This window comes from Eucalyptus grandis, chromosome 8 (genome assembly GCF_016545825.1).
Source record: "Eucalyptus grandis isolate ANBG69807.140 chromosome 8, ASM1654582v1, whole genome shotgun sequence".
In the NCBI taxonomy this organism is placed as follows: domain Eukaryota; kingdom Viridiplantae; phylum Streptophyta; class Magnoliopsida; order Myrtales; family Myrtaceae; genus Eucalyptus; species Eucalyptus grandis.
In genome coordinates, this window is record NC_052619.1 from 49,438,196 (window position 1) to 49,460,615 (window position 22,420).

General features: G+C 41.3%; 1 protein-coding gene across 2 annotated transcripts; it reads right to left on the bottom strand.

Annotated features, from left to right (window-relative positions):
* Positions 1 to 9,911: 9,911 nt before the first annotated feature.
* LOC104414883 (heavy metal-associated isoprenylated plant protein 33) lies at positions 9,912 to 14,653 on the bottom strand. Of its 2 annotated transcripts, XM_010026096.3 has the most exons (4): positions 14,280 to 14,653; positions 12,904 to 13,396; positions 12,576 to 12,651; positions 9,912 to 12,359 (listed from the first exon to the last, which is right to left on the bottom strand). In XM_010026096.3, the coding sequence occupies exons 2-4, from the start codon at positions 13,252 to 13,254 to the stop codon at positions 10,330 to 10,332; spliced, it is 2,457 nt and encodes an 818-aa protein (XP_010024398.2). In that variant the 5' UTR covers positions 13,255 to 13,396; positions 14,280 to 14,653; the 3' UTR covers positions 9,912 to 10,329. The 2 variants fall into 2 exon arrangements, with proteins under 2 accessions (XP_010024398.2, XP_010024399.2); XM_010026097.3 differs by lacking the exon at positions 14,280 to 14,653 and having other exon boundaries at positions 12,904 to 13,401.
* Positions 14,654 to 22,420: the final 7,767 nt, after the last annotated feature.

Consider the following 22,420-nt stretch of genomic DNA (forward strand, 5'->3'; position numbering starts at 1 on the left):
GTTGTCTCACAGGTCAAATTAATGATTATCCTAACCCAAATTATCACGACAAATAGTTCAAAATAATTAAAAATCTGATCTGAATTCTTACGAATCAAATTAATAATTATATTGATTCAACACTTAAAATACTATCGACAAACCCAATAATTAATATAATTAAAAAAATGATCCGACATCTTACGGATCAAATTAGTAATCACAATAATTTCGAGGAGGACCTCATGGATAATGCCTACAATATTCATGAAATGAAGATCACTTCAAATTTACACAAAAACAACTAAACTTAAAAGAATAGATAAAATAAAATTAATAGAAAAAGAAAATAAAACTACCTAATTTCCTTTTCTTCTTCTTTTTTTTTTTTTTCCTTTCCTTTCCCATGTGTAACCGTGGGTCTCCAAGGGCAGCCGGTTGATCAGTCCGGCAAGGGAACTCCGGCAGAGGTGAGCTAGCGACGGGCGAGCGGCGAGGAGGTGAATCGGTGGTGGCTTCGTGGACAAGGGCACTGCAAGGGCGTCGGGTTTGACAATGATCCGACTTGGGTCCAGCTGGCAACGGGTGGCGCGGGCTTGACCGCAGAGCGGTGGATTGCGGCGAGCTCGCGGCACAGAGCGCGGCGGCGCCGGTTGCCGTAGAAGGTGCGGATCGGGTGGCACTCCGACACGGTGGTGCGATGTGGAGCTTCACGGGTGTCGGGACGTGAGGCCGACGAGCGGCCAAGGCGAGGCGATGGCAGCCGCAGGGCACCCGATTGTCGCGGGCCGCACGGCCGAGCAGGGGCGACGTTGGGCAGATCTGGTTCGAGTCCGGTCTTGGTAGAGCTTCGGTGGGCCGGAGGGTGCGGTCGAGGTGGGTCGCGGACTACTGGCATTGCAGAGGCGGCGGGTGAGGAGTGGCTCCGGCACGGTAGATCGGGCTTCGAGCGAGTGCGGGGATTGAGCAGAGGGCGGTGATGGCGCGGTGCGGTGAACGGAAGCAATCGCGCGGTGAGACGGAGGAGCTCTGGGCGTCATGGAGCAGCAACGGGTGTCACGGATGGAGCAGCAACGTGGGCAGCAAACTTGGGGAGACGATGAACAGTAGGGGTCAAATCACCCCCCTTTTCTTCTGCCTTTACTCTTCTCTTCTCTGCAGCCGAACACTGGGTGCGTTTGGGAACCACTTTTGGGGAAAGTCTTTAGGAAAATGCAAAGACCTTTGAGTTAAAGTGTTTTCCAAAATGCAAACTGTGTTTGGTAAATTGTATTTTGAAAGCTCTTTGTGAAGTGCTTTGAGCAAAATGGTGTTTGGGGACTTACATTTACAAAGGAGTTCTGTGGTAAAAAAAATTATCAAAAGAAAAATTAAAAAAAAAAATTGACCGACAAGGGTAGTGGTCGTCGACGACCTCCGGCGACCGCCGGCGACCTCCGGCGACCTCGGTTCTTGGGCAGCGAGGTCGCGCGACGCCGTCGCGACCTCCGGCGACCCGGATCCGGGGCGGCGAGGTCGCGCGACGCCGCCTCGACCTCCGGCGACCCGGATCGGGGGCGGCGAGGTCGCGCGACGCCGCTCGACCTCCGGCGACCCCGGATCCGGGGCGGCGAGGTCGCGCGACGCCGCCTCGACCTCCGGCGACCTAGATCCGGGCGTCGAGGTCGCGGAGGACCTCGCGACCCAGATCCGGGCGGCGAGGTCGCGCGACCCCACCGCGACCCAGATCCCGGGCGGCGAGGTCGCGCGCGACCCAGATCCGGGCGGGTCGACCCAAATCTGGTCGCCGCCTCGACCTCCGGCACCAGATCTGGTCGCGACCACCAGACCGGCGACCAGATGGGTCGCGCGGCCCCGACGAGCTCCGTGCGGAGGTCGCAGTGCAGCAGGCGATGGTCACCGGCAACGCCGCGACTCACGGAGGTCGCCCGACTCTCCGACGAAGATCGCCTAGGTCGCGGCGTCCCTGTAGCAGTTGTTGGCCCGGAGAAGATGAACAGTGTTTCATCCAAGGGCACGCACTAGAAAAACAAAAAATTCTTGAGGACAATTTTGGAAAAGAAAAAAAGTGAACAGTGCCCGTGGGCATGCCGAGAAAGCTGAAAGCCCAAGGCAGGTCCTCACCTGCCTTGGGCTTTCAACCTTAAAAATGCTTGCTTTGCCATTAAGTCCCTTCCAAAGTGTTTTGCCAAACACTCTTTTTTTTGCCCAAGGGGCTTTGGACTCCCAAAGGGCTTTGGGAAGTAGTTCCCAAACGCACCCACTATCCTCTGCCTTCGTACTCTCTCTCTTTCTTTTCTTTTTACTTTTCACTTCTTCTTTTTTTTTTCTCTCTTTCGATGAAGAGAACTCCCCCCCTTATAGAGCGAGAACAAATCAATCTGTTCTACCATCGAAGATTTCATATATTGACTCAGAGATCGAAGATTATCTAATTTTTTTTGTGAAGATTTTCCATATAATTCACTCAAGATAAAGCTTCATTATCCAACTCTAAAATCTTTCGAAATCTCTATCCGCAACAAAATATTTTAGATTATTCCTTATCCTCCTTAATATTCCCAACGATTTTACCACCAAAAGATTAAAGATAAGATTGCAATATTTTTTTTAAATGTCAAAAACTACCGTAATATCGCATCAAATCTCAATTTCTCATAAGATAATTAATTAATTAAAAAGCAACGGGCTTGGGCTAATTTGCTCCTTTCGTGGGCTTAATCCAACTAATTTGAACCCATCCGCACCGGTCCAATAAATAAAACGCCAATTAAAATAAAATAATAAAAATGCACCTAAATTTATATGCTACGTAATTAATATATTTTTTGGATAAAATTAAACCCTAATTTTTAATGCGATAAATGACTAAACGGACCATCAAAATCTAGGTGTCAACATTAAAGAAAAATGGCGCTGCAAAAAGCAAAAGTTAAATCCATAGTTAACTCCTTTCTAGGGACATATTCACTAAATTGAAGCACATAGCACTAATTATGTTCATTAGAGATATTTACGTGAGGCTATTCTTCTAGTTTCTCGTGACATGCAATTTTCTTCTTTGATCTTAAAGAAAAAAAGGAAAAAAGAAAAAAAATAGAGGAATTCGTGCGAGCCTTTGAAAGTGTATGGTGCATCACAGCTAGACCTGTTAAACGGGTGGGTTGAGTTAGATTTGAGTCGGGTCATAAATGATTCGACTCAAATTAACTCATTTAACCCGTTTATGACTCATTTATCATAGTGCAAAATTTTTTACCCATACTCAACCTATTTAACTAAACCTAAACAAACTTATTTTTATGATTTTTTTAAAAATAGTATTGCTAAAATACTTTCATGCAATACAAATTGAATGCACAATTTATATAATTTTTTTTAAAATAAAATTTTAAAAATTGAGTTTTTTAATTATTTAATTATTTTTATCTTTATTTTTTTAAAAATATAATTTTTAATTCTTTTTCTTTTTTCTTCTTCTTTAGCCGGTCACCAGCCACGATGACGGCCGGCGATTGGCCATAGGCGAGCTCGAGCTTGTTTGATCTTATGAGGTGGGGTCTCGCCGGCGTTAGGCGAGGCTTGAGCCTTGCTAGACATCGCCGAGGCCTCGCCTCTACCTCGCCGCATCGACGAGGCTCTATTCGAGCTCGCTCGATGATGGCAAGCTCGAGCTTTGCTTGATCGGTGAGGATTGAGCCTTGCCGATGTCGGTGAGGCCTTCGCCTTGCCTAGCCGATGGGGCAATCGCCGTGCCGCCCACCGCCTAAGGAAGGAGGAAGAAAAAAAAAAAAAAAAAAAAAAAAAAATTATAATTATATATTTATATATATATATATATATATATATATATATATATATATATATATATATAAAGTTAAAGAGGGAAAGAGAGAGTGTGGGGCTTGGGTTGGAAATGGGTTCTAAGTCCAACCCATTTAAGACATTTATCTTAAGCCATTAATTTTTAAACTCATTTACTAATCTCTTCAAAAAGTAAATGACCCATATCTGATTTATTTATGATATAAATAGGTAATATATGGGTCTAAGACCCATTTTGACACATCTAATCATAGCCTCTAATAATAATGTCACTTAGGAGTCTCCCACTCACGTCCAAACTCACATGCGTCGAATAAAATTCTACGAGAGTACATCACGATAGCTCTTTGCCGTGTCCGTTATGAATCCGCCACCGTTCAAGAACATTCCCCTGGAATACCATCGCATTGGCACGGAAATATATTTTGTGAAACCTTTTTAATTTGTATTTGCTATTTGTGAATAGGTCTCAAATCTCAAAAAGAAAAATTACTATATTAATTAGACAAAGTAGTGTGGAGGCAGATGGTGAGAACGTTAGCTAGAAACTCGCAATCTTTCCACATTTTTTTCGCTATTACTATTGTAAGGGTAGATATCGTTGAGTTTATGCGTCAAGTTCTTGCCAAATCGAATTTTGAGTTGAGGTTTGGAGATTGAGATAGGTTGGAGTCGTGCTTGGAAGTGCTTGGAGTAGCTACTGTGCGTGGAGCGGGCTGCCAGCCACCTCGGCCACACAAGGCCGGGAGCCCAGAACTGCACTAGAATTGCCGTTCCGCTTTGGCCATCAGGCGAGCGCCCGAATGTTGCGATCCTTCCTGGAAACACGCACTTCAATGTCTTACTTTGAACTATATTATTTAGAACATGAACACAGTTTCGTGAGGCTTTCTCTTTAGATTTTCTAACGAAACTTTGCAAGAGAAACACGATCGCTTGTGGAGATTTGTGAAATTGGGCAACAAAAACTCATGAGCGATTGATTGTAACTCTCTAACTGATGGTAGAATCTTTGATTTTGACTCTTCTCGTGGAGTAGTTCCAGACATTTGAAACAAAGTACGTGAAACTCTTGTGTCCTTTTTTTTTCCTTCTAAATTTCTCTTACATCCTTTCACGTTTGATATTTCATTGCCAAATTCATTTATTTCCCCATTGGTTCACAACTGTTGATATCAAAGCTCGAGTTAAGATATCTAAAGTTGATTTGGGATACGAAAGTTTGGGTATTAAAAACCCTCCTAAAGAGCTTCACAAGCATTACCTATTCTGGCATAAGCAGACATTACAAGTATCTTAAGATGGCACCATCTAGAGATTGCTACAAATAAGAAAAATGAATAGTCTGAAATATCTTCGGGGTACATGGATGCTTGCTTGACCCTAGTGGCCATGGCCTGTATGTCCTACACAAACCTACATCAAGGCATTCACAAAGACAAAGGAATCGAGTAAGCACCCGGTTATCGTGATCCACATTAGGTAACACGTTTTCCAAGTCTTATTTTGACCTATTTTGTTTAAAATACAAACATGGGGATAAATACACTAATGGTGCCATAAGTTGTGTACGGTGCTCACTTTGGTGTCAAAAGTTTATGTCGGATCACTTAAGTGCCAAATCGGAGAAAAAATGATCACTTTGGTGCCACCGGCGAGAAATTCCGGCCAAAATGATTACGTGGCATTTTTATTTTAAAAAAAAAGTTGCTCGGCTTTTAAACGACGTCGTTTTCCATCCTCTTCAAGAAACAATGTTGTTTTGCTCTTATAGGTGGACACCCTCGCAAAAATGACGCCGTTTAGCTCGTACATGGGTTGAAATTAGGGTTAGGGTTTCTTCCTCGCCGCTTGGCCACCGTTGTTTGCCCGCCAATGCTCGGCCATCGTCGCTCGGCCACCATTGTAGATGCTCGACCAGGTGAGTGAGGAGAGAATGAGATTGTTGCTCAAACAAAAAGTGGTAGAAATAATAGGAGGCGAGGGCGGAGGAGGAGGAGGAAGAAGAGAGGTTGAAAGTGCCTCTACCGGTGTGCCGCCGTTGGTGCCGTTGTTGGTGCTGCTACTGGTGTGCTGCTGGTGTTGCTGCTGGTGCCGTTCGCTGCTGGTGTCGCTCTTCAAGGAAGAAGACGACGTGCCTCCTCTCTCTCTCTCTCTCGGGATTTAGGATTTCGATTTGGGGGAAAGAAGCCAAACGACGTCGTTTTTGTGGTTTAGATGCTGATTGTGCTCTCCGGCAAGTCACATTAGCCTAAAAAATTAATAAAAAAACGCCACGTCAGATTTTCGGCTGATCAGATCGGCGTTGGCACCAAAGTAAGCATTTTTCAAATTTTTTGGCACTTAAGTGATCCGACAGAAACTTTTGGCATCAAAGTGAGCGCTGTACACAACTGATGGCACCATTAGTGTACTTATCCCTACAAACATGGATTTGTGAGGCTTTCTTTTAGGTTTTTGATCGAAACTTAGTGATTAGTAACACGAGAGCTTGTAACTTGTGAGGGTTTATGTATTGGGTTTTCAAGAAACGCATGGGTGATTAATAGTAATTTTGCCACTCCTCGATTAATAGTAGATTCCTCTGTGGGTGGGGTGGCTTTTATCATGAAGTAGGTATAGACGCTTAGATGGTAACATGTATATTTTTATTGTGCTAAATGTGCTTTATGATTTCTTATTGAAATCTTAGGTAATTTCAACTTCTCGCGTTTGAGATTTGCATTGTTTCACAATAGATATATACATTTTAACATATATAATATAAGTACACACATATATAGTGAGCGAACCTCTAAATATCTCATGCTACATTATTTAGTTGAAGCATAACTAGTGCAAAAAGACTTCCTGGCTTGTTGAGGATTATGCTGAGGAGCTTGCTAATTTCGGATCTTGGAGTCGCTAGTGATGTGGTTTAATTTCCTTCAAATCGAACATTTGGTAATGCATGGGGGACCTTATGACATTGTTTGGAGGGATTGCTATTATTGGTTGTCTCTTCTCACCCATTTACTAGTGAAAAAGAGGCTTCATTTATTCATTGTTTACTTTTGATTTTACAAGATGTCTTTGGTGGGAGCCTAACGTGATCATATGATAAAAATTGCATGTACAAGAAGAGACAGGCGAAACTATTGTTAATGTAAATACATTGCCACAGAGCCGACTGCATCATTCTTAATTAGTATAGGCGGGGGACTTCAATCCATCTAGTTATATCTCAATCTTGATAACTTTCCACTTATTCATTAATTTATGTCATGATTCTAATTATGTAGCAAGCCAGCATTCTCAATCCATAACTTCAAACACACATTTTTTTTAATCGTAAATAATTTTTCGTTGACGGATTATTTTCAACAAACCAAGTAGATGAAAGTTTAGAAAACAAATTCACTAAAAATTCATTTACTCATACGAATGCGCCATAAATGTCACTTCAAAGAAATTCGAGGACAATATGCTTTTTATTGTGATTAGCTGAGTTTTTAAATAGCTCAGAAGGTACTAGGAAAAAAAGTCTACCTTATCCCCTTAAATCTTGGCACAAATTAAATCTACTTTTTCCCTTAAACTTTGGCACAAATCTAATATTTGATTAATTAAGTAATATAAACATTTCATATTTTTTTTCCGTTTGACCAAAATATCTTGTCTCCATCATCAAACATAATAATTTGAGTACGGCGATAAATTACGCAAAATTAATTAGGCTTAGTGAGCCTAGCGAGGCAAATCTGGCCCAATAAGAGAATGCTTTCTTGAAACTTGCCCAAATTTGTCCTTTTATCAAATCAGGACAAGTCGAATCAAATGGATTGCCAGGCTCTTGAGCACATCTATTTTTCTTGTAATGTTTTAAATTTAACTTTTCTTTTAGATTAGATGTATAAAAATTTCTAAAAGCAACTATCTAGAAGTGTATCCAGGGTTTTTTTTTACCAATTTCTCTTACATTGATTTCCTTTTTTTACAAATTTTGAGATATAGGATTTAGACTCTTATTATAGTTATCGAAAATTGAACCGTTTAGAGAGGGAAAAAAAAATACTCAAAAGATAATCATTTTAGAGGGAAAAGCACAAATCTCAATTATCCTTTGGGCATGGCAATAATGGAGGCGGGGTATAGCAATCTCGTGAGGTGGCGAGCACTGAGCAAAGGGGGGATTATGGTCAATGAGGGGTCCAATGGACGATGTCCACGTAATTGATGGCAAGAGGTTCCTTTTAATCATCCGATGGTACAAAAGGCAAGCCCTTATGCGGACCTTTCGATTAAGAAAGAAATTAGGGAGTATTATTGTGTGAATTATCAATGTCCTTTGGCGAGGACTTGTCGATTAGCTTTTTGCTTATGAAATTTTCCCATGTCATCGATAATGACGATGTCAGGTACGGTAATCTTTTAATTATCAAAAGTGCCTTGGAAAGCAGTCCCAATGGTTAAAGCCGCCTCAACCGTCCCCAGTGCTTTTGACTTTTGAGTGCTGGGAATACTCGAGTGGTGAGAGAAGGTGGGGAAAGACAAAACAGAAAACGAGGTAGTACCTCTCGCATGTTGAAATAAGTGCAGGGACATCACGTGATTAATTTTGGGGCTAATTGCTTTATATAAGTGAAAGTCCATCATGCGGACCTAGCTTTTGCTTTTGATGATCTAGCATTTTGAAATGATATTCACTGGCAGAGTGTGCTCTTACTTATGGATGACATCACAAAATCTTTTCTTATGCTCGATACAAGACTCATATGATGATTGGACCTCATTCACATGGGTCGCCATACCCTTAAGAGTAGGATTCAATTACTGACAATTTGAAGGTGGGTCTTTATTAGCGAATAGCATCGTAAAATCAAAGCGGGACTTCAAGGTGTCTAGTGAATAATATTCAAGATTTTGGTGCATAGAGTTCACGAGCGGTTTCATTTACTATATTTTCCTTCGATCCAATCCTCATGTTGTGATAGTAACAACCTAAAGATTAAGCTTTAAGGAAAAAGAAAAGAAAAGAATAGACATGGAGATGAGAAAAAAGAAAGGTTGAAAAACACACGTGTTAAAGCCACAATTGATATTAAATTTAGAGTAAGATTCCGTTTATTTTGTAAAAAATGTGATATTTCTAGAAAATATTTTCAAGAAAATCATCTTTTAGAAAATACAATTATTTTTTGATATTTAGGTGAAATCTAAAAATAAAATGAAAAATATTTTCAGTTGTTCTGTAAATAAAATCTTTTTCTCCCTACACTCTTTTTCATTTATTTTATTTTTTGATAGACCCACGCATTTCTCTTTATCTAACTGATTAGACAGATAGACCGGATTTGAGATTTGAGATTTCTTTCTCTTATCTCGTTCAATCTTCCTCCCCATTTTCAATGTGTTTTACGACTGCTTTTTTCTTCTCTTTTCTTTATGCTGCTGCCGCCGCTGATGGTCATCTGACAACATCCAGAACCCAGCAGCAGCAGCAGCGCATGACGACCCGTTTGAGCTTTGTGATCATATTCATTCACTCGTTCAAATATGGCTGTAGCATTGGAATTGGATAGGTATCCCTGTTTCTCTCTCTCTCTATTTCTCCATGTCTGTGACACTTGCACATTCTGATGCTCTTTCCAGTGATTAGACCAGACGCTTATCGGAATTCGTGTCCGGTGGCCACGCCGTTAGATTCTCGAAAATAAAGCTGTTAGCTTGTCCTTGTCAAATACACGAGCCAAACCTAACAACCCCCCGGGGGGAGAGGGGGGCCCGGCCTTCTCTCTCTCCCTCTCCGTCTCCCTTCTGACCATGCCACAGTATCTTTCACTAAAGCGTACGTGAACAGCGTCCCCAATAATAATGCCTCGTGTCTTTGGTTTCTGTGATCTTGGAAAAAAACCGCATTTCTAACTGGGCCCCACCACCCAACATCCATCTGCAATCTCGTCTCCTCCTCCTTCAGTCCTTTGTTCTTTCTTTTGGGTTCTTTTCTTAGGAGTGGAAGTAGTGGTGGCAGTCGAGTGCAGATGCAGGCGCAAGTGCAAGGGCAATTTCATTTTGGTTTCCAGATGATTCTGAGCAAAAGATCTGATGCGATTCTTATGTCTCCAGCATATATAAACACATATGAACATCTCATAGATTAAAAAGCAAAGGAGAGGAAGAGAGGCGCCACTGACCCCACCACCCTCCATACATATTTCTCGAGATTACCACCCACCATACATATTTCTCGAGACTACCTCCCTCCCTAATGGATACATTACCTTTTTATCTTATGGTGACTACCCTATTACAGGAATTTAATAACCCTACATTTTTTGGCTGAGAATATGAGGGAAGGGGAAAAGAGAGGGCACTAAAATTTTATTAGAACCAGTTGCTCAGCCGCTGTGGCTGAGACAACCACCATCACAACCACCACCACCACAAACACTTAGGGAAAAACTAAAATAACCCCTTTCAACAGCACCAAGTCTTTCTATAAGCAGCAAAGTCTCTCACGGCACATTGCAACTTGATGGGTTCTCATCACTGAAGTTGGGGTCCCACTCCTCCTGGGGCGGCAGCGGGGGGGTACGGGTACGGGGCGGCAGCAGGGGGGTATGGGTACGGGTACGGGTACGGGGCGGCAGCGGGGGGGTATGGGTATGGGTAAGGGTACGGCTGCGGGCAGTTGATAGCTGTCGGCGGCCAGGCGTACGTCGTGGGCTGGAACCTCGCATTGCCCATAGCCCTCTGCTGATTCATCAGAGAGGCTTGCTGCTGCTGCTGCTGGTAAGGATTTCCGGGCATGGCTTCCGCCCTGGCCCCAGAGAAGGAGCCATCCGCTCCGCCCACTCTTCCACCGCCGCCCAGCGAGGCATCTGGGAGGCCTGGGACAGCTGGGAAATTGCTCATTTGCCCTGTTGGCATGCTGCCCATACGACCCATTGGAATCTTCATACCACCCATTTGCCCACCACTTCCATTAGCACCACCACCCATGTGGAGGAACCCATTTTCCATTCCTCCAACCTTTTCGCCGCCGTTGCCATTGATGTTGCCACTGGGACCGCCGCTGCTGCCATTCTTGTTGTTAGGGTTACCGCCATGGTTACCATTTTTGGCATCACCCCCGTTCTTGCCACCATTTTTACCACCACCGCCACCTTGGCTTTGATTATTTCCTCCTCCGCCTTTTTTCCCTCCGTTCCCATTTTTTCCATCATTGTTCTGGATAGGCGCACCTCCACCACCGCCACCTTTCTTGCCATAATTACCAGCGCTACCTCCAACATTTCCCCCAACCTTTTGAGCATTCAAGAGCTGCTGGGCATGATTCCTATTCATCATCTCATTTAGCATCATCATGTTGGGCATCTGGCCATTGCCCATCATTGGCTTCGTCTTGTTGGGTGCTTGGTGGTAGGCATCATCATAATCATCAAAATCCTCATCATCCATAAAATCATCATCTTCATCATAATCCCACTCTTCATCAGTGAATTCCTCATCCTCAGGCAGAATGAATTTCCCTCCTCCTTTCTGGTTCAGGATCGGACCCGGGTCCTTGGAGGGCATCTTGAGGTCCTTGAATTGGGGCAGCTTGAGATCTTGCAACGCTTTCATCTGCTGGAGCTGCTGAAGCTGCTGCTGGTTCGGGACGTTCTTACCATTTTTGGCATTACCCCCGTTCTTGCCACCATTTTTACCACCACCGCCACCTTGGCTTTGATTATTTCCTCCTCCGCCTTTTTTCCCACCGTTCCCATTTTTGCCATCATTGTTCTGAATAAGCGCACCTCCACCACCGCCACCTTTCTTGCCATTATTACCAGCACTACCTCCAACATTTCCCCCACCCTTTTGAGCATTCAAGAGCTGCTGGGCATGATTCCCATTCATCATCTCATTCAGCATCATCATGTTGGGCATCTGGCCATTGCCCATCATTGGCTTCGTCTTGTTGGGTGCTTGGTGGTGGGCATCATCATAGACATCATCAAACTCCTCATCATCCATAGAATCATCATCTTCATCATTGACTTCATCAGACTCCTCATCATCCTTAGAATCATCATCTTCATCATTGTCATCAGACTCTTCATCAGTGAATTCCTCATCCTCAGGCAGAATGAATTTCACTCCTCCTTTCTGGTTCAGGTTTGGACCCGGGTCCTTGAAGGGCATCTTGAGGTCCTTGAATTGGGGCAGCTTATGATCTTGGGAAGATTTCATCTGCTGAAGCTGCTTGAGCTGCTGGAGCTGCTGATGGAGCTGCAGCTGGGTCGGATGTGGAAACAGCTGCTGGCTCGGGAGGTTCTGACCACCCTTAGGCTGGTTGTTTCCATCACCTCCGCCTCCACTGCCACCGCCCTTTTGGCCCTTGTTTCCACCTTTGGCATTATCAATTTGCATGTTCTTGAACTGGTTGTTGAGGTTGTTGTTGGACTTCTGAGCACCCCAAAGCTCTGCATGTGTGCCTGATTTATTGAGCTTCTTGATGAGTAGAGCTGGGTCTACGTTCCCTGAAACGGTCACTTTGCCCTGTTCTGCATCTATTTTGAGGGTGTACACCCCTGCAATTTTTTATAATTGAATGTGATAAGTATACTTGAACTGAGAATTTCTAAAATATCACGGGAAGAAACTACTCTTTTTTTTTTTTTTTTTTTTTTTTTTAAATTTAATAAATCTACTAAAATCCAGAGAGAGAGAGAGAGAGAGAGAGAGAGAGAGGCTCGAAAAAAAAAAATATTAAATAAAGAGGACTGGAACTGAAAAAGGAGTAATACCCTCAATTTTCTGCAAGATTTTCTTCACTTTCTGCTTACAGCCATCACGGTGTATGTTCACTTTTAGAACACAAGTCTGCATGCACAAGCAAACCCAGAGAACAAAAACAGGTGTAAAGAACAATTTCTCTCACTCCAATAAAAGAATAACAGAAGGAAAAAAACGAATGAAACGAAGCTTCCTATGCGGAGTTTCATTCCGAAATGTCATTACCAAGCCTGGAAAAAGAGATTAGTTCACAGAGAAAAACAGAGCACACACCCAAATTGTGACACATTAAGTCCCAAAAACTTCGACCAAAAAATAAAAGAAGTCACAATTTGGTACCGAAAAGTCCCGATGATCTTGGAACGCTTTCGTGCGCTGGTTCAGCTGTTGAAGCTGCTGCTGGTCCTCATCCTCAGTCAGGGTGACTTTCGCTCCTCCTTTCTGGTTCAGGTTCGGACCCGAGTCCTTGAATTGGTGCTGCAGCTTGAGATCTTGGAACACTTTCGTCTGCATGAAATCTTGGTCCTCCTTCGTCTGCTGGAGCCACAGTTTGAAATCTTGGTACTCTTTCGATCGCTGGAGCTGCAGAAGGAAATCTTGGCACTGCTGGAGCTGCAGCAGGAGCTCCAGGAAATCATGGAACTCCTTCGCCTGCTGGAGCTGCTGGTTCTGGAGGTTCTGACCACCCATAGGTTGGTTGTTGAGGTTCTTGTTGTTGGACTTCTGAGCACCCCAAAGCTCTGCGTGATTGCTTGATTTATTGTGCTTCTCGATGAGTAGAGCTGGGTCTACGTTCCCTGAAGCGTTACTTCGCCCTGTTCTGCATCCATTTCTACGGGGAAACCCCGAACACACCAACCCAAAAGAAAAGAAACATAAGAAAAATAAACCAAGAAATTTTTTTAATTGAAGGTGATAAGAATACTTGAACTAGAAATTCTAAAATGTCACGGGAAGAACTACTTTTATTTATTTATTTTATTAATCTAACTAAAATACCATTGGGAAAATACAAATATCTTTGAAATAAATGAATATTTTGAAATGTTATGTCGTTTGGTAAATTCTAATTTTAAATATCATTGAGAGGTAACTTTAGTATAAATACGGTTTAACAAAATTCACATTTGTAATGGGCTTTAGCTATTTTGTTTTTTATCTGAAAATCAAATTCGGCAGCCGGAGCCAGTCAATTGCTGGATGGCCATCATCTAAGGTCGTAGAGGCTAGATCTAGCGGTCTAAGGTCGCGATCTCAGGTGGCGTCGCTTGGGTCGCGAGTAGCGCTATCCCAGACAGGGGTCACTAGGGACACGCGACCCCCAAGCAGCACTGGCAGCTACCGGAGAAGCCGACTCTCTAGGCAGAGAAGATAAAGACGAATGGGGAAGAAGATGAACAGTGACGTAGATGAACAGTGAACTTGCATCTTTAAAATACCAAATGCTTAAAAAGCAGGTTTAGCCCTACGTTGAGTTTTCAACATTGTTGATGTTGATATTTGATCAATGAACTTTTAAAAATATTTGCTGAATGCAAAATATTTTTTCCAAGAGTCTCTTAAGAAAGCTAAACCAAATGAGACCTAAGTCCCAGTAACTTCGACCGAAAAAAGAAGTCCTAATGACCATCATATATGACTCTTGAGCTAAAAACAAGGCAAAGTACAGAGGGGGAATTGCCAATGAGCTAACTCAGAAGGGACAAAATGCGTACCTGGATCTTCAAGAACTCTTCTTTACTCACTCAAATGGAACAAAGCGGGACACAGTTATTGAAAAGATAGGAAAAGGAGGAAGGAGACGGGGTCTTAAAACAGATTTGACAAACAGAAGCAGCCGAGGGAGGGAGAGAGAGAGAGGTGCAGGTGTTTTAATTGGAAGAGCTCGACAAAGAGCGTTCCTCTGTCCTTTCTGTTGAGACGGGCTTCGTTCCAGAGTAATCCCCAGAAGGAAAAGAAGAGGACCTCAAATGGTCTAAAGGGTTTTCTCCGAGCAGAGTGTTGGAATGCAGAAAGGAAGTTCCAGTTTTTTCTGGAGAGAGAGAGAGGGGTATGAGGAGATGTGGGTGCAGATAAAACACCTCTGGTTCACTTAAATAAAAGTGGGGATGAGGGTTTTTATCTAAATATCATTTTGTTTTCTCAAGGGGCCGGATACTTTGGTAAATTCATGGGGGAAACAGCCCACTGCGAGAAGGGACAAGAACAGTGAATATTCAAATAATTATTCAACATGGTCCCATTTTGAGGTCCATTATTGAGTGCACTCCCAATTTAAAGATGAGAGATTCTGAAAGTGTCTGACAGAGTTCACCGACATATGCTGATAGTAATTCTAATTTACGCCAAAGTTTTTGTTTGTTCTTAAAGACATGGGGGAAATAGGAATTAGAAATGAAAAGGCAAGGGAAAAAAGTTAAAAAAAAAGAAGGGGAAACAGAGAAATCCAAGGGAAAAAAGTTAAAAAGAAGAGAAGGGGAAACAGTGAAATACAGGTGGATGTCACCGGGTCTTAAACAAACTCTCACACCGGTCACCCATGGCTTATTTATGAACCCTGCAGAAGCCTCCATGGTGAACCAGTAAACCCAAGGCACGAAGGCTCTCGGTCCTCGCATATAATATATGTCGTCTAACTGAGCATTTCGCTGTCTACATCGATTGCAAAGGCATGAATTAGACTGTCTTGGATAGTAATTTCTCTGGTTTATTGAGTACCTTAAAAGAGGAATATACTTCCTCGGTATTAGTATTTTATGGAAATAGCAGCCCCACAGTCCCACAGCGAGACGAACTATAGTCCTACTAGTTGCAATACGATCTATAATATTAAAACATTGAACCTGAACAGGTTCTTAAACTATCCTGTTTATCGGAGTCAGTCCCTTCATTGACAGGGAGCAGTTTAAGGACCTGCTAGTTGTAATACAATCTATAATATTAAAACATCAACTCAATTTGAAGGCTAAGTATATCCGTTTTTTTCCGCTGGACAATTACTCTAAAATTGTTGATCTTTGTTTTTTTGCGAGGTACAAATGTAGCTGGCCCTTTTTACATAATACCCTTTTTTTTTTTAATAAAGAATGGCAAACGATATTATTGAAGTACGATTTACCTAAAGAAAGTAAAGTGCCTAGCTTATCTACTATTCGATGAAAATTATAGTTTCCATAAATTGTGCCAACAAATTAAGTTGAGCAGTATTTGAAATTTAGTCGCTTTTCAATAACTAGCCAAGTCGAAGACGAGGCATTACTCTCAAACCTGGTGTTTCTCCTAAAAGGAACCTAATCCTCCTTATGTATTTGTGCATTTCAATGTGATAGATCAAAATGGTATGTTGCTAGTTTGATGTAGGTTCAAAAGTAAATATTGTTTTCCTTTTTTTTTTCTTTTAAATTCCTTATCATTAATATTTTTTTGATCATGTTATTGTGAATAATGAAATTTCATGGATAATTATTATGTCATGGTCTGTGCATTTGAGTAAAGGTTAGTTTCATACTCATCCTTTTCACAATGATGAACGAATAACTTCATATCCAAAGTTGAAGATTGTAATTTGGATATGCTATGATGACTAAGGCTAATGTTTTTATTCTTTTGTTTTCCGAAATAGAAAAAAAAAAATCCGTTTGGTAACATTGTTGACATCTAAATTTGGGTAGTTTGGTAATTTATTTAGTACATAGAAAATTATGGGATAATTTTATCCCTGAAAAAAAAAATTAATTGCGTAGTATATTAATCTAGTGCATTTGTTTTTAATTTGCATTTTGTGTATTTATTTATTGGATCGATGATTGATGGGTCGAATTAGAGGTTTTGAGTTTTAAATTAACAGATCGGACTAAACCCATAAAATGAGTAAATTGGCCCGAGCTCTTTTTTTTTTTAATGGCAAAAATTATCTAAATGGAGATTTGATGTGATATTACAGTAGATTTTTGGAATTTAATAAAATCGTATTGCAATCTTATTTTTAGTAATATATGATGAAATTATGGAAAAACATTAATGAGATAAGGATTTTTGTGATCGGAAGGTTATATGTAATCTTCGAGACGAAGTATTATAGGGAGATCACCTTTTTTAGCTTATAAAAGGGGTCGTGTACGATGAGTGGGGGACTTCTCTTCGTCGTCAAAAAAAAAAAAAAAAAAAAGTGAAAAGTGAAAAGAGAGGAAAAAAAAGAGAAGGGAGCGGTTTGTGGGAAAGGAAAAGAGGAAAAAGACAAAAGAAGGTAGAGAGAGAGAGGAAAAATTTAAAAAAAAAAGAAGAAGGAAAAAGCAGAAGCCAAAGTTTAATCGGCAGGGGGATTGGACGTTTACTGTTCATCCTCTTCCCCATGCACTCGCCGGAATTTGCTGCCCGCAGACCGACGGCTCCTCCTCACCAACACTGCCGACCCAGTTTTTCCGCGAGCCCAGCCCTTCGAGCAGCCGACGACCCGCGCTGCGCCGACGCCACCGAGCTACGCTGCTCCGAGATTCCGTCACGCCTGAGTTGCTCTGCCGTGCCGCGACCCGATTCCTCTACTCGCCGGACCCCGAGTCGACCCGCCGGCTCACGACCCAGCGTCTCCATCCCTGCGCGTCTGCCCGAGCCCCAGATCCGGAGTCCCCGTGTCCGCCGATTGTAAGCTCAGCCTAGGTAGCCGAGCCGCCGGTCACTGCCTTTCGCCAGTCTCGCTGCGACGCGCAGCCCCACCGCGCACCACTGCCGCCCTGCTGATCCGACTGCGATGATCTCACGTTTCCTCCTCACCCGCACTTCGCCGACGCTTGCCCGCCGCCGCGCCTGCCAGCCTCTGCTCCTTGATCGCCAGCTACAGCACCACCTCCGAGCCTCCTTCTGGCGAACCCAGCAGCTGCCCCTCGCTGGTCGATGCCTGAGCTCCGAACCTGCAGCCCGCCGGCCTTCCCCGAGCACCAGCAGCACCGCCGTCGGCCAGCCTGCGCCCGACGCCAGCTGGTCTGCCCGCTGCTGGTCCGGCCATCCGTCACTGCGTTGGCGCGCCCACACCCACCGCCGCTACTGCCCTTTTCCAAGTCTCTCTTTAGGTTGTTTTTTGATTTTTTATTTATTTTATGCTATTTTAGTTTATTTAAGTTCCATTGTTATTATACAAATTGAAACATTGAAAGTTGATTTTCGTTTTATGAATATTGTAGGCATTATCCGCAGGGTTTTGCCCAAAATTATTGTAATTGTTAATTTGATCGGTAAGATATCAGATTATTTTTTAATTATATTAATTTTTTGGGTATTTTAATAGTATTTTAATTGTTAAATCAATATAATTATTAATTTGATCTGTAAATTTTCGGGTCAGATTTTTAATTATTTTGAACCACCTTTTATTAATTTAATCCGTATTTAACCTGTGTTATTTTTTTGATTATTTTAATCCTTTATTTGATGGATGTCTTGATTAGTTTAGATGTAATTTCATAATTGCTAGTCTTGAAAAAACACCAAAAAAGAACATAAAAATCAAAAAAATAAAATCATGCATCGGAGTGTGTTAGTTTAGTAAATTAATAATGCATTTTTAGGATTGCACTTTTAGATAATTTTTTAAAATAGATTAGGATTGATTTTAGATAATGTTTGCACATTTAAATAATCTCATTTTTCTAAAAAATAGTTTCCTAAGATAGGATAGGGTTTAAGTCAAATTAATCCCTAAAACATATTAGAAAATTATTCATTTATAGTAGTTTAATTAGGGTTTTTATTAATTCCGAATTTTAAATAAAAAATACAAAAAGCATTAGGTGTATGTCAATTAGTTTGCATGTTAGATTCATTATTAGTAAAATTAGGTCATATAGTTTAAATGCATGATTTATGATAAAGTTCTAGTTAAAAGAAAAATCCAAAAAAAATTACTTGCTTTAGTGTGTGGAATTCATTTGGTGCAATTTATTTTATTTAATGTTTAATAATGGTTGAACATCTATGTGATCACCCCATTTGCATGATAATGATTTAGGTTAAAAAATCCAAGCTACCTACAAAAACATTTTTGAAATTAAAAAGAAATGGTATCGAAATAGCATTAGATAAATCTAATGTAACCAAATACCCGTACCCTTAGTTTCTAGTTCGTAGGAGTTCTTACATTATTTTACTTAGGTGTCTAATCGACCTACCGTAAACCAATTAGTAACGACTCATAGCTAATAATCATACTTGAACCTTAATTCGTGAATTGGTATGGGCTACCTTAATTCGTAAATTGGTATAGGCTTGGGAGAGCTCGGGCTAAGTTTAAAAACTTAGTAATCCATTAACCTAAATTTAGGTAGTACAGCCAAAATTTAGGTCGCGACAAACGTCAACTAATTTTTCTATTTCACTAAACAGATCAGTGGCCAAGAAATAGATTTGGAACAAAAAGAAGAAGTAGAAAAAACACACTTCTTTCCTTGGAACAAAAAGAGAAATAATGTTATTTTAGAAAATCTAACGTAATGTAACCTAATGCTTGTCTTTACACAATGGGCACAAGGTCCAGTCTCTTGGCCCGGTTCGAGTCCCCATTTTTTGAAATATAAAAATTTAAAATTAAAAAATTTAGGAGAAATTTAGAAATGAGATTTTGGATAGTTTTACTAGATTTTTGTATTAATTCTAGTTTAGAATTAGTTTAGCATAAATAAATGTGAAAACCTTTTGATGAAAATTGGATTCAAAATTGAATAAGTTTTTAGGGCTTTACTTTTGGATTTTGAATGCCGTTTTCTTTTAGAGACAATGTCAGGTCGCGAAAGCTTGGTGACTCCAATCTTCTTCTCTAAAGATTCTATTGGAGGCATCTGTAAGATCATCTACAATTCTATTTTAATAGAAAATTAGATGGCTAACCATTTATCTTGTGCTCATAGCAATCGAATAAGCTTGTGCTCCATTGATTTCCAATGTCATTCGCTTGAAGGTTTGACGAGTTTGTGCAAATAAGTGCATCAAAGATCACCTCCATCCTCAATTGTTCCTCATTGCCCATTCTTCTAAGTAACATTTTGCTCTTCTTCTTGTAGCTAAAAAAGCTCAAAGGTTCCATGCACTTGTTTATTGTAATGGTCAAAGATTTACTGCCCATCTTCTTGCATTGTTTGTTATAAACCAATAAGACTCTCTATTGCCATTTGTAGCCATCCATCTTTGAGTAACTACTATGCTGGAATTTTTGAGGCTATCTTAGAATATGTTGATCAATTAAATCCTTACAAAGTCTGGTTTTATTCAAACATGAATTGTTAAGTCTCCACTAACATTTAAATGAAGAAAAATTGAGAATAAAATTTTTTAGGTTTGTACCAAATGCATTTCTATTCTTTTTGTATTCAAAAAATAAAAGTTTTGTATAATTACCAAATACGTTCTTCTGCTTAGAAACTTGTTCAGGGAATATAAGTAAAAAAAAATTACTTCTAACAAAAATTATTTTTGGAAACAAAAATGTTACCAAATGCACCATAAGCATTTGGCTTTGATGCTATGATTTATGTTTCTGTGTACTTCTTCCTCAAAGCAGTAAGTGTTGGCCCATGCCAAGAGCATTAATGTGCTACAGCACATTAACATTTATAGCATGACAACAGAAAGGAAAAGGAGCTGAAATCTCGTCAGAGATGGGGAAAAACCGGTGCTTAACGCAAGTTTTATGGTCACGAAAGTCTCTGAACCAATTGGGTACCCCCCATTTCGATCAATCGAAGTGGGGAAGATGGATTTATGTTATTACTTCGACCGACACGCGTGCGTGCTTGATTGAATTTTTTCTAAAAGATCCGGTTCAAGGCTATGATTAAAGAAGAGATGATGATCCTCAATGTCTTGGCTATGGACTTTTCTACCTAAGGTCATGTACCAAGAAGTTTGTAGCTATGGAGTCTGGACTGTTGCTAAACTTCTGGTGAGTTTCAAGAGCATTCTGGGTAGCTGTAGGTCATGTTATATTAAGCTAAAAACTGCTAATTAAAGACCAACCTTTCTATAATGATGCCCTGTGGCTGTGTTCTTTTTTCTCCCTGTTACTTTATCCGCGGTTTGGCAAAAAGAGGTGACTTCAAGAAGGGCTTATCTATTTTCTCTTGGTTTTATACACTTTCGCTTTTCGCTCGACGAGAACGTCCTGCTGTTGCACTCCCCGAATTGGATCAAGCACGCGTCCAGGAGAAAATTTTGCAAGTCGAATACCTAAATACAATAAGATAATTTTAGTACAAAAATCTGTTGCATTCAATACTTACTCTTTGTGACATTTTAAGTGATCTTATTTCTGAAAATGATGTGGATATACAAAGGAGGGGCATGCCTAGTCGCCACTTTAGCTCACGTGTGCCTTGGTTAATTATCTTTAAAATGTAGAACTTCAATTCGGTATATTAGTCCGGATTCCCAAACAAGGGCAAAATTACAAATCCACGCCGGAATTTTCCGTCAGCTACGCTTTGCATCCTCTGATGCCAAGATTCTGACTTTTGCATCCTATGATTCAATAGAAATTTTCACCTTGTGCCTAAAATGGGGAAAAAAAAAGTTTATCACGATGTAGAAATTAGAGGGCGAAAATAGTTACTACTTCGTCCGGACCTCGTTGTCCCAATAAAAGTAACAATTTGTTTGGCATGCAATAACAGTATTTGCAATTTGTATTTATTCGTGCTAATTAGATTGAACTTATAATTACTAAGTTGAGGTGACTGAATCTTTGAATTGAGATGAAAATGTGTCAATTTATATAAACAAGCGGACTATTTCTTGTGATCGTACATGAATTGCAAGACTAAAAAAATGAAATAACCTAAGATATTGCCAAACAGGGATCATTTTTTTTTTTTTTTTTTAAATTCCAGCAACATTTTCCTTTCTCTTGCGTGGACTCGTTCTGGACGGAGGGACCGTCGAAATCGACCAAAGGCATCGTTGCACTCGCAAGAAACCCGAGCTCGCTCCCCACCAAGCTCTCCACGCAGCTCAAGCTCCTCCGTGGATTAGTTCTCTGACTCCCTTCTTCTTCCTCCTCCATATCCGGCCACGGTAACCTCTATGTTGGCGCCGGCGTATACATGCGGCCACTGATCAAGCAAAACCTCGCGAAATCCCTCCTCCGCACTCAGCTACTAATTGTTCCCGGGAGCGTCGCCCCGTCTCCAATGAAGGCGACAGGTGACAAGTACTCCATCTACGTAACCGCCATCAAAATCGATTTCGCTCCAATTGCCTTCAACTCCTCAATCCTAAAGATTGACAAGGACGGCGTTGGGGCAACTATAATCAGCACGTTTGCTCCGTACACGTTCCTCCACTCGGCCATCTTCCAGCCCCTAGAGAAGGAATTTACAAAGAAGGCGATGAGCAGGGAGATCAAGAAGGCAAACCCCGTCGCCCCATTTGGGGCTTCCTTCGACGCGAAGATGGCGAAGAGTGGGCTGGCCAGCTTGGACGTGCCTGTGATCGTGCTGGTGCTCTGGGGCAATGTGCAGTGGAGGACCCAAGGAGCGAACTCAGTGGTGAGGGTGAGCAAGGATTTTTTTATATTTTTAATGATCGGAAAGGTCCTCATTTCATTTCAAGTAGATAATATGGAGGAATAACTCAAATGAGCTTCAGAACAAAGAACATTCAAAAGAGATTGAGGAGGAGTAGAGGCACAATTTTGAGGTAGGGACTGGTGTATCGGGCTTTAGCTATTCAATCCGCAGCTTTATTTAGTTCCCTCAATACATGGGCCAAGTTTAAAATAGGAACTGAAGCTAGAGCGGCTTAGCCTTTTTAGACTATTTAACTGACTTCCCAATGGGGCGTATCTAACCCCAAGATCTTGTATACTGCTGAGTAG